Consider the following 11,239-nt stretch of genomic DNA (forward strand, 5'->3'; position numbering starts at 1 on the left):
TTTTTTTTTTTTTTTTTTTTCTTATTTCGTAAACACAACACAAAAAGTTTTCGAAGAAATTTCTCAATTATCATCGCTTTGACAATACGGTGCGTTTCCATGGGAAATTAAAAAAATGGACCCAGAAGAAAGAATAAATCCGTTTCGGTCTGACATTTTCTTTTGCCTTTTCCCGGAAAATTTCTTCTGAAACTTTTACTCTTTTTCTTCTCCCCAGTCTCGGTCTACGTGGCATCCATCAATGAACAGTGAAAACTTCACGGGCCAAATATATAAAAATAGTTAATGGGCCGAGTGTAATGTAATCTAATAAAGCCCAATTAAAACGAACGGAACCGACCCGATTCATCCGCAAGAAATTGTAAAACCCTAGCTTTCTCCTCTGTCTTATATATTGCCGCCTGTAAACTCTTTCTTCTCTCAACTCATTTCTTTTGTACCGATGATGATTCCTCCTCCTCCTCTCTATTCGATTAGACGACTAGTCTTTCTTTTATTTTTGTTCGCTATGATTGATTCAGTCTTCTCTTAAAAATCAATTTTTGATTCTTTCGATTTTTTTTTGAGTTTTGTTTTTTGGTTTGATTTAGTTGTTGGTGGATAGCAATTAGGGAATTAGGGTTTGGGAGTGAAGGCAGTGATGATGAAAAAATACCTATTTTATGAGGCAATACATTGATTAGAAAATTTACCAATGGATCCTTCTGAGCCTTCACAATGTTTTCACAATTTTTAGTTTTCTCGTTGGAAAAAAACTGTTTTTTTTATTATTTGCTTGTTTGAATTTGATGATGATGATGAGAAAGAGAGCCAATTGGAATGATGATAATGATTATTCGGAAATATTGATTTATTCTGTCGACCAAAACTCAGACTACAATTATCTGATCATTTGGCTCTCTTTTTTGTTATTTGTTTTTTGGTTTTTAATCAATTTTTTCGTGTTTTTTTTTTCTGTTCTATGGTTTTAAATTAAATACTTGTTCGTGATACTTTGAAGCGACTTTGAACGAGGTTAATTCAAGAGGTTGCTTACTTGATTTGGTATCGAATAAGCAAAAACATACAGCTAGGTAAATTACATTGGGCCAAAATTGAAACTGTGACATTCTCGGGACCTAATTTAACGATAAAATTATCATGCAATTAATCATAATGAGTTTGTCGTATCCTGTTTTGTAAACTGATTAAATGAAAAGATAACCCGTCGAGATACATTAAGGTTGACCTACTGAAGTTTATCAAGTAAGGTTGACCTAATGTAAATCCTTTTAAATTTCGGTATTTTGTGCTTGGACAATGTTGGTTTGCAAGAACTAGATGTTTAAAAGTGACCAAAATTGCTGGAAAGAGCTGATGTCATTGTTGAGTTTAAAGACCTTAACAGATTTAATATTGGGACCATGAAGACATTTTAGAGCCATCTTTTTAGGTTCAGAGGAAAACAAGTGAACAAATGCGTAAGCTGGCAATATTCTCGCTTCGTCATGTGATATGTACTTTGGTTGTTTGGACTTTTAGTCATCAGAACCGTATTGGTTTTTTATGTACTAGTTCGTCGGGGAAATATGGATTGGGAGAGAAGAATAAGATCAAAGTTAATTCTAACAATCTTCACCAAAATTTCAATTACAAAACTTATTCGACGAATAATGGTAACAAGATTTGACAGTCGAAAAACTATAAACCGAATATAGTTAAGTTAATTTGATCGACTCTTTCTTCTTTTCAGTTTATTGTCTATCTCTTTTGTGAGTTAATAATAATAATGAAAAATCTGTGTTTCAAGATGTGAAAATGCTAATTGAACCCTGACAAACAAGTACTGTGTTGAAGATCAAAACGAACCAAAATCTCATATTTCATATTTGTCTCAACGCCATCTTTTGTTTTGGTTCCAATAAGGGTGAGAGGAAGAATCATATTTCCTCGATGGTTGTTGCTGCTGTTGTTGTTGTTGTTGTTGTTGTCCCCTCACGTTAGGATGGTTCCTACTTGGGCTATGATCAGGACTCCATGATTCATATTCTCGATTGCTACTCATGTACTGCTGGTTGTTCCCTTGGTAAGACGAAGCTTGTGACGCCAATGCAATCTCGTTTCCTTGATGTGAGTAGTAACTGTTCTGACTCTGCTGCGACCTCCATGAACCTGACGATGTAGCTGTCCCCATTTGTCCTACCGGTTCCCTTACTGCATACGATGTTGTTGAGATTGGTTGTTGTTGAAGATGATGATTGTGATGAAGTTGTGGTTGCATTTGTTGTTGTTGTTGTTGTTGTCTTTCCGTGTGAGACAATATGACCGAGTTATTATATGCTGCTGTAGCATGTCGTGGGATCGCTTGTTCGTTTGTTGATTTCCATTGCATTGAGGTAACATGAAGATGAGTACCCGATCTCGCAACTGCAGCACCGACTTGGTTTTGCCTAGAAAATGGATTCCGAATTGCTTCTTGTCCCCATCCACTCTGCAAAAATGGAATACACCTTTAATTCAGTAACATAATAAGAAACAGTGAACATGAACACCTTGTAATGGAGGTACTGTACACATCAGGTTATAGATCTAACAGCTGGAAAGGACTAATAAACGGTTTGGTGCTAGCTAGAGCTTGTTGTAGTTCTTTTGTTTGTTTTTTCTATCTATATGTGTTTTTTTCCCATCATTAATTAACCATATGATTTCATTTGGCAACAATGATCTGTCATTAGGGTTCCCCAGCTATGTCCATGGAATTTGGGGTGTATAGGTTTCGAATAACGCACCATTCCAGGATTAGTTGCTGGAGTGGGAGATGGAAGAGAAACTTCGACCTTTTCTTCAACCTGCTTATTTGAGCTACTACTCGAAGTTGGTGCCCCAGTCTTAATCACATCAAGCAGTTTTACCATATCTTGGCCGGCTAAATTACTGGGCTTGCCAGAAGTCAGTGCATAAACAAGATCTGGGTTCTTAAGTAACGCAGCTAATAATTCGAGATCAGGTTCAGGACAGCTTATAGATGATGAGGTTGTGGCAGCACCGGCAGTAGTTCTTCGTTCATCAAGTGATTCCTGTGGTTCTGTTGAACTTTCTTCCGGTGACTGTAGAGACGGAATTTCAAGGGTCAAACTGTCATCATAGTCCATTTCCCTGTCCCATGGTTCCTTAGGGTTCAATGGTATATTTTGAAGAGACTGATATGTTGTTTCTCTTTCTCGCCGGTTTCTGTTTCTCTGAACATCAGCCTCCTTGCTATTACCACCAGCAGCTACTCTCCATGCTTCATCAAGTTCCATTCCTGCAGAAGTCTAGACATTAGAATGGGACCTGAACTACCACTAAAATATAAGTGAACTTATGAAATATCCCTGAAAAGTCACTTTCAGCTTATTCCATAAGTGGTCAATGAGATAGAAATCTGAAGAATGGTATACCTGGAGGTACATGCCAATCAATCTGTATTCTCTTGCAATTCTTGAGAATAGTTTGTGGACTCATTTTCACCAAAATTCCCACCTTATTAGAAATGCTTTTAGAAGGTGTTAAAAAGGGTTTTTTAATTTCATCAGTTTGTATCGGGACAATTATGGCTGGTCCATTAACGGGCTGAATAGCTGAAGGTTCAACTGAAGGTACATTTGTATCTTCAGTCTTAGCTTCACTGTTCTGACTAGGTGGAAAATCCTTGGATGACTGAAGAGCCAATGGCTTCTCAGGAACAATGGTTTTCGAATCACCAATGGCACTTGGTAAAGGATCCTTTTTACTATTCTTGCTCTGCATATAAAGGGCGCGCATCTTTGCTTTCTGAATATCATCAGCAGACATAGGGCGGCTTCGACTTGAAGTTCCTATTCTTACTGTCTGAGGACTCTTTCCAGCAGCTTTTTGGCCTGGTTGTTCCACCATCTGTACTTTCCTACGTTCTTTGTTATCTGCTCCAAGCTAAGGAAACACTTTGAAGCAAAGATTTATTTTTGCTAGGAAAAGGACCATAACATGAAGCGAAGTATCTGGCTACGCTCTTGACATGGCAGGTTTCACATGTATAATACCGACTCAATAACACAAGCAGTCTATGAGTTGAAAATGCTAACTTTTCCAATGAAATGAGAGAATGTAAACATTTGGTGCTTCAAAAAAAAGAGGTCAAACATAAGGATACATGATGGAGTTGAACCAAGCATGTGTTTCTTGGTGGAATCATCTGCAGAAGTAAGTAACAATTTTGGACCCTGTGACGATTCAATCCTCCTGGACCAAAAATACAACCAATATTTCTGAGATCACCTAACCATCAAAAGAGTACATATTCTAGATGCAAGTTAAAAATCAAACTGATACCTGACATTCTCTGACCTTCCATTTGTAAGGCTAAGTATATCTTCCTGTTACAACGAAAACAGGTTTATCGAACTGATGTAGTGCAAATAATAGGAAAAGATTAATGTATGCCCCACTTACAGGATTACTAGTATCACCCATGATTTCGGCAATACTGCATAACAAGGCAGAATTCAATGAGTAAAAAAGTCACTAAACAACAAAATTGGAGGTAAGCAAAAAGTATCTAGCCAACACATAAACCACAACTTGCCTCTGTTTCAGAAGCAATTGACTCTGCGAATCAATTTGCGAATTGTTACGATTCTGTTTCTTCATTGCTTGGATTTTCGCAAATAACTTTGTCCATCTTGATAACAAACCTTTTGCCCTGTTTGATATGTCTGATCTTCAAATCAGATAATGANTTTATTTTTGCTAGGAAAAGGACCATAACATGAAGCGAAGTATCTGGCTACGCTCTTGACATGGCAGGTTTCACATGTATAATACCGACTCAATAACACAAGCAGTCTATGAGTTGAAAATGCTAACTTTTCCAATGAAATGAGAGAATGTAAACATTTGGTGCTTCAAAAAAAAGAGGTCAAACATAAGGATACATGATGGAGTTGAACCAAGCATGTGTTTCTTGGTGGAATCATCTGCAGAAGTAAGTAACAATTTTGGACCCTGTGACGATTCAATCCTCCTGGACCAAAAATACAACCAATATTTCTGAGATCACCTAACCATCAAAAGAGTACATATTCTAGATGCAAGTTAAAAATCAAACTGATACCTGACATTCTCTGACCTTCCATTTGTAAGGCTAAGTATATCTTCCTGTTACAACGAAAACAGGTTTATCGAACTGATGTAGTGCAAATAATAGGAAAAGATTAATGTATGCCCCACTTACAGGATTACTAGTATCACCCATGATTTCGGCAATACTGCATAACAAGGCAGAATTCAATGAGTAAAAAAGTCACTAAACAACAAAATTGGAGGTAAGCAAAAAGTATCTAGCCAACACATAAACCACAACTTGCCTCTGTTTCAGAAGCAATTGACTCTGCGAATCAATTTGCGAATTGTTACGATTCTGTTTCTTCATTGCTTGGATTTTCGCAAATAACTTTGTCCATCTTGATAACAAACCTTTTGCCCTGTTTGATATGTCTGATCTTCAAATCAGATAATGAAATCGAAGAAATCACAACACGAACTTTGGCATTAATGAAAGTAACACAGCATTTAAGTTTATAAGAAATTACACCTGACGTCCTATAGAAACGAAGTCCATTGACGCTTTGCAATATGGCTGACATATTTTCAGGAGATGCTTTGTGAAGAGGCAAATGACAAAGAACCTGCGTGCTATATATCAGTTATCCATAATACAACAATTTTTGGTTTCTTTACAGCAATCCGGCTGCAAGTATATTAAGCTAGTACCTTCAGGATAAGGAGTAAGACACTTGTTTGCTCTTCAGCAGCAGCTTGACTCAACCATGTTGTAAGTATCAAAACCCCTCCTTTTGATAAAAACCTGTGCACACACAGAAAATGACATTCAAGATGGAAATACGGAAAATATAAAATATATAAGACATTGAGTGAAAGAAAACACTCAATTAGTACCAGATCAGTACGGAAGAATCTTGTATCTGCATGATCCACTCCATTAATTTCACTTGGCCTGAAAATGTTTCTTCTTTACCCAATAGAGAAAATATATTCTCAACAAAGTATTTGTCGGAGTCACTGATGTCGGGTGGAATATCCTCGGGTGGCATAAGTGTCACTGTTTCACCTTCACCCCAACTTATAGAACATGCCTCTGGATGTACAGAGTTCAAGGGAACGGGATCAACATGATTTGTGGCATTGTTATTTTCCGGAACACCATCACCTCGTATAGCATCTGAATTGGGCAAAATTAGCTTCTCTCTTGAAAGCCTGACCTGTTTCCTTACCCTTGTCTTTTGAGTAACAAAAAAATCTCGAACCTGCCATTGAAAAAAATAATAGGGATACCACCAAAGTCTCATGAGCAACCTCAACACGACAGATCAAAACTGACATATAATTCAAAACGCATCGCCAAACACATACTTATCAAGAAGAAGAACAATACCTGGGCGACTGTGATACCAAATAGAGCACTTATCTCCCGAGATTCCCTCTTACTAATAGCATCTTTAACTGCGAAAACTGCTTGTAGATACTTAGCAGCCTTTGGATTCAACAAGTCTCTTGGCCGCTTTCCTGAAATATTTAAAACTTCATCAGATACGAGGTATCAAGTAAGCAACAGTTGAGTGTGCTTGTTTAAGGAACACATCAACAACAAATTGAAATACTTTCTGTGATACGCCTTCAAGACAAAGAGAGGAAGAAATGAAATCATGAAAGGATAGCAGTGATAAACTTAGTATACGAAAAACAAACTAAAAAAATTGCTTGAAGGGGAACAAAATCAGTCCATATGTACATGTCCGGTAATATGCATGATTATGCCAAAAGATCCCACGAATCCAAACAAGACTCACCAATTTTAATGGACAAAGCACCAGCAGCCTGCAAAAATAGAAGCAAAACACAATCAATGCCTTTAACAGAGATGATACAAATGATTACTTGACAAGGGAGAAGTAACTTATAAACAGCTGAACCATCACCATTACAGTACAAACGGGACCAGAAGTTAAACTGTGAAGCAAAGTTTTCATCACCGAAGCTAACCAAATTCACAGAAGAAGCAACGAGGTCGAGCTATAAGAATGTATACAAAAAACACCTCTATGTTTGCTAGACTCAATACCCTTAAACCGAATTTACCCCAAAACCCGATTAACTTAACCTTCTCAACTTTGCCCATATCGCCAAAAAACACCATTACCCAAAACAAATAAAAAAGAAGTATCGATACCATTTCTTGCGCGAGAGGGTTAACGCCGGTGAGTTTGCATTGGGCAACGACAACATCTTGGAGCTGATCGATCTGGCTATGGAAAAGCTCCTTCTGCGAATCCAATAGCTCCATCAAAGACTCCACCGAGCTCCCGATTTCTATCTCGTCCATGGCCGCCGACTGAAAACTCGAAGACCAATACGCAAACCGAATTCAAAATGTGCATCAGTGAATGAATATACGTCTGTATCTACGACTAGTGATTCAAAAACGTCGTGGTGAGACGATGAATTCTATGAACATGGCTACCTAATTTTCCGATTCTCGGGAAGAAAAAAAAAATCGAATCCGAGTTAGGGTTTGGGTTTGAGTAAAGGACAGCAAAATAAGGGGGCATAAAAGTAAATAAGTTACTACTACTGTATACAAAAGAAAAACCTAAAACGCTGCGTTTTGAAGCAGATCTGCAAGCAAAAAGGTTGTTTAATATTAATAAATCTGTTGACATAATAAAAAAAGAAAGAACATAATTAATAATTAATTATTTTATCTTTTTATTTTGTGAAAAAAATATAATAAAAAATCTATGACCTTGAAAATAATTATTTAGAAGAGAAAGGAGTTTGTTACCCAGAGGAGAGATATCCTTTTATTTTCTTTTCACCGCCCTTGTCAAAGGGTCTCGTCTCCTCCTCTCTCTCTCTTTCTCTCTATATTACGCCTTTTTTTTTCTGAACGATTCTCAGGGTTTTGATTCTCTCTCTCTCTCTCGCTTATTTCTCGATCGCAGCAGCTGCTCTCGCCGATCCTGTAGAATCGGAATCGTCACCGTCTTGTTTAGAGGTACGGCGACGCCTTTTTGTCTGATTTAGGGTTTAAGATCTCGTGTTATCGCTCTACTCGTCTCTCGATTTCACGATTGTTTTGTTCCTTTTTGACGGTTGATTTTTTGGATCATTGTCTTTGTTTGTTTCGTGTATCTAGGTTTTTTTTATTTGAGTTTGTTTGGGATCGGGATTGTGCTAGGGTTACATCGGTCTCTTTGGATTGCGTTAGGTTTCTGGGATTGTTTGTTTCTCGAGTATCCCTTGGTGTATTATACTTTGTTTGGCTTCGTATTCTATACAATCTTGTAGTTTTGATTTGTGTTCGTTGTTGAAATTAGTTTTGAATTTGAAAATGTGGTTGTTAAATGTCTTATACTAGCATCTATCGTTTCCTTGTGATTCTTGTTGTTATCGGTGTTCTAAATTTTGGTTTTCTCCTTGTTTCTTTGGTTAGTTTGGAGTCAGGTGAGCTTGACAAGTTGTTTGTCAACATGGAGCGCAAGACGATTGACTTGGAGCAAGGATGGGACTATATGCAGACTGGTATTACCAAGCTGAAACGGATTCTGGAAGGATTGCCTGAGCCACAATTTGACTCCGAGCAGTATATGATGCTTTACACGTAAGTTTTATATTTGTTTATTACCATATATCAGTTTAGTTGCTTGTAAACCGGTACTTATGATGGAGTTTTATGTGATTTTCAGAACTATCTACAATATGTGCACCCAGAAGCCTCCTCATGATTACTCGCAGCAGCTTTATGACAAGTATCGTGAAGCATTTGAGGAATATATCAACTCAACTGTGAGTCTGATTGATATTTTGATTCTAATTTAAATTCCCTGTGAAGTTTTTTTACTACCTTCACTCATTGTCTGAATCTTGAGATATTACTTTTTTGCACGATTTCATATGTTAAGAAGTCTTGTACCCTCTTGATTCTTAAGCTGATGAAATGGTTTTGATTATTGCTCTCTTGTTTTCTGTTTTCTAGGTATTACCTGCTTTGAGGGAGAAGCATGATGAATTTATGCTGCGGGAGCTGGTTAAAAGATGGTCGAACCATAAAGTTATGGTTAGATGGCTATCTCGCTTCTTCTACTATCTCGACCGTTACTTCATTGCTCGGAGATCACTTCCACCACTGAATGAAGTTGGTCTGACATGCTTCCGTGACCTGGTACGGCATTCATTCTTGTGATTTTAGTATAGCTTTCCGTTTTATTTAAACATATGTTTAACTTTTCCTTGATTTTGTTTCCTTCAGGTTTATAATGAGTTGCATTCTAAGGTCAAAGAAGCTGTGATAGCACTTGTAAGTTATGCCTTCAATAATGTTTAGTTATATCCAACTTTGGTTGCTTGATACAGTGTCTAACATGAAATGTTCTTCTGTCAGGTGGATAAAGAACGGGAGGGTGAGCATATTGATAGGGCGCTACTGAAAAACGTATTAGATATCTATGTAGAGATTGGAATGGGACAGATGGAAAGATATGAAGAAGATTTCGAAAGCTTCATGCTTCAGGATACAGCATCTTACTATTCTCGCAAGGCATCAAGCTGGATCCAGGAAGATTCTTGCCCTGATTACATGTTGAAGGCATGACTCTTGACATCATTTTCTTAATTTTCACACTAGTTAAATGTAGTCATTAACTTTTGTGCTTTCATGTTCCAGTCTGAAGAATGTCTAAAGAAGGAGAGGGAGAGAGTCGCTAACTACCTTCACTCAAGCAGTGAGCCAAAGCTGGTTGAGGTTGTTTATGATACAATATGCACTACATTATTTAGTTTAACATGTACTATTACGTTTGATGAAGGAATCTTATTCTTGCATAGCCTTAACTTTGCATCGTTACTTTTCAGACTCCGGAATTGTGTAGTCTTGGCTTATATTATTTTATGTCTTGACTTATATAGTTATCTTTTGTGCGCAGAAAGTACAACATGAACTGTTGGTTGTATATGCAAATCAGCTTCTAGAAAAAGAGCACTCAGGTTGCCGGGCATTGCTAAGAGATGACAAGGTAAAGCAAGTATTTTTTGTTCTCTATTGTTAGTGGGATAGTGTGTGGAATTCTGTATTTGATGGAGTATATTTGTTTACTTTCAGGTGGATGACCTGTCCAGGATGTACAGGCTTTACCATAAAATTGTGCGAGGTTTGGAACCCGTTGCAAACATTTTTAAGCAGGTTACTTACCTATCTTCATTCTGTTAATTATGATTACTGAAGGGATTGGCTTTCCTTCATGTTCTATTTTAGTTCGCTTATAAATTGTACCCCATTAACTGTAACTTGTTATTGTATGCAGCATGTCACAGCTGAGGGTAACGCTCTTGTCCAACAGGCCGAAGATACGGCTACTAATCAGGTTCGTATTATTTTACTTGTTACATTTGGATAACTCTTTTGTTTTGTCTGCTTCACTTGTGATTGCTGAGATCTTTTTTATTCCACAGGCTGCAAATACTGCTAGCGTCCAGGAACAGGTAAAATTAGAAACTGATTAAATAGTTTAGATATTTGGGAATCTAGTCACTCACTTTTATTTTGGGAGATAAAATTGTTTTACGATTTACTTATCCTCTGACTCTTATCAGGTTCTTATCAGAAAAGTGATCGAACTTCATGATAAATACATGGTCTATGTCACCGAGTGTTTCCAGAACCACACCCTCTTCCATAAGGTCTGATGTACTTCCTACGTACTTGTCATGCGCCTATCTTATTCAAGTTTATGATGTGTAACTAACCAAGTTTCTTGAAACACATTATAGGCTTTGAAAGAGGCATTTGAGATTTTCTGTAACAAAACAGTCGCTGGAAGTTCAAGTGCTGAATTACTTGCAACATTTTGCGACAATATTCTCAAGAAGGGGGGAAGTGAAAAGCTGAGTGATGAAGCTATTGAAGATACGCTTGAGAAGGTACACCTTTGCGTAAAACTGTTTTTGCTTATCTCTTTTCTGCTCTCCTGGAATCGGTCCTGAATTTTATAATGTTGTTACAGGTTGTCAAATTGCTCGCTTATATAAGTGACAAGGATCTTTTTGCCGAGTTCTACAGGTTTATCTCCCATTCCAGTCTTGATTTATCTGTAAATCCGGCTTTTTGGCTTCTGATCTTTGTTTTGCAAATTTTTTGTTTATACTACCTTCCAACAACATAGTATTA

The 11,239-nt window shown here is 37.3% G+C and overlaps 2 protein-coding genes across 3 annotated transcripts in view; one reads left to right on the plus strand and one right to left on the minus strand.

Moving 5' to 3' along the window:
- LOC104714234 (homeobox protein LUMINIDEPENDENS-like) lies at positions 1,673–7,593 on the minus strand. The gene is made up of 14 exons (XM_010431532.2): positions 7,538–7,593; positions 7,247–7,408; positions 6,867–6,894; positions 6,452–6,582; positions 5,956–6,323; positions 5,770–5,863; positions 5,591–5,684; positions 5,364–5,493; positions 5,231–5,264; positions 5,111–5,154; positions 4,932–5,020; positions 3,420–3,920; positions 2,769–3,283; positions 1,673–2,470 (listed from the first exon to the last, which is right to left on the minus strand). Exons 2-14 carry the CDS (start codon positions 7,397–7,399, stop codon positions 1,874–1,876), a joined length of 2,778 nt encoding a protein of 925 aa, XP_010429834.1. The 5' UTR covers positions 7,400–7,408; positions 7,538–7,593; the 3' UTR covers positions 1,673–1,873.
- The window catches only part of LOC104714246 (cullin-1), a 6,375-nt gene continuing 2,999 nt past the window's right edge, over positions 7,864–11,239 (plus strand). The window contains exons 1-14 of one of the 2 annotated variants that reach the window (XM_010431542.2): positions 7,865–8,071; positions 8,510–8,677; positions 8,763–8,862; positions 9,053–9,238; positions 9,326–9,373; positions 9,458–9,661; positions 9,740–9,817; positions 9,999–10,088; positions 10,175–10,255; positions 10,377–10,436; positions 10,525–10,554; positions 10,666–10,752; positions 10,843–10,992; positions 11,076–11,131. In XM_010431542.2, the coding sequence (XP_010429844.1) occupies positions 8,547–8,677; positions 8,763–8,862; positions 9,053–9,238; positions 9,326–9,373; positions 9,458–9,661; positions 9,740–9,817; positions 9,999–10,088; positions 10,175–10,255; positions 10,377–10,436; positions 10,525–10,554; positions 10,666–10,752; positions 10,843–10,992; positions 11,076–11,131 (1,301 nt within the window). In that variant the 5' untranslated portion in view covers positions 7,865–8,071; positions 8,510–8,546. Of the gene's footprint in view, positions 8,072–8,509; positions 8,678–8,762; positions 8,863–9,052; positions 9,239–9,325; positions 9,374–9,457; positions 9,662–9,739; positions 9,818–9,998; positions 10,089–10,174; positions 10,256–10,376; positions 10,437–10,524; positions 10,555–10,665; positions 10,753–10,842; positions 10,993–11,075; positions 11,132–11,239 lie in introns of both variants that reach the window. The other variant, XM_019233409.1, reaches the window with a different exon arrangement.

This window comes from Camelina sativa, chromosome 2 (genome assembly GCF_000633955.1).
Source record: "Camelina sativa cultivar DH55 chromosome 2, Cs, whole genome shotgun sequence".
Taxonomy (NCBI): domain Eukaryota; kingdom Viridiplantae; phylum Streptophyta; class Magnoliopsida; order Brassicales; family Brassicaceae; genus Camelina; species Camelina sativa.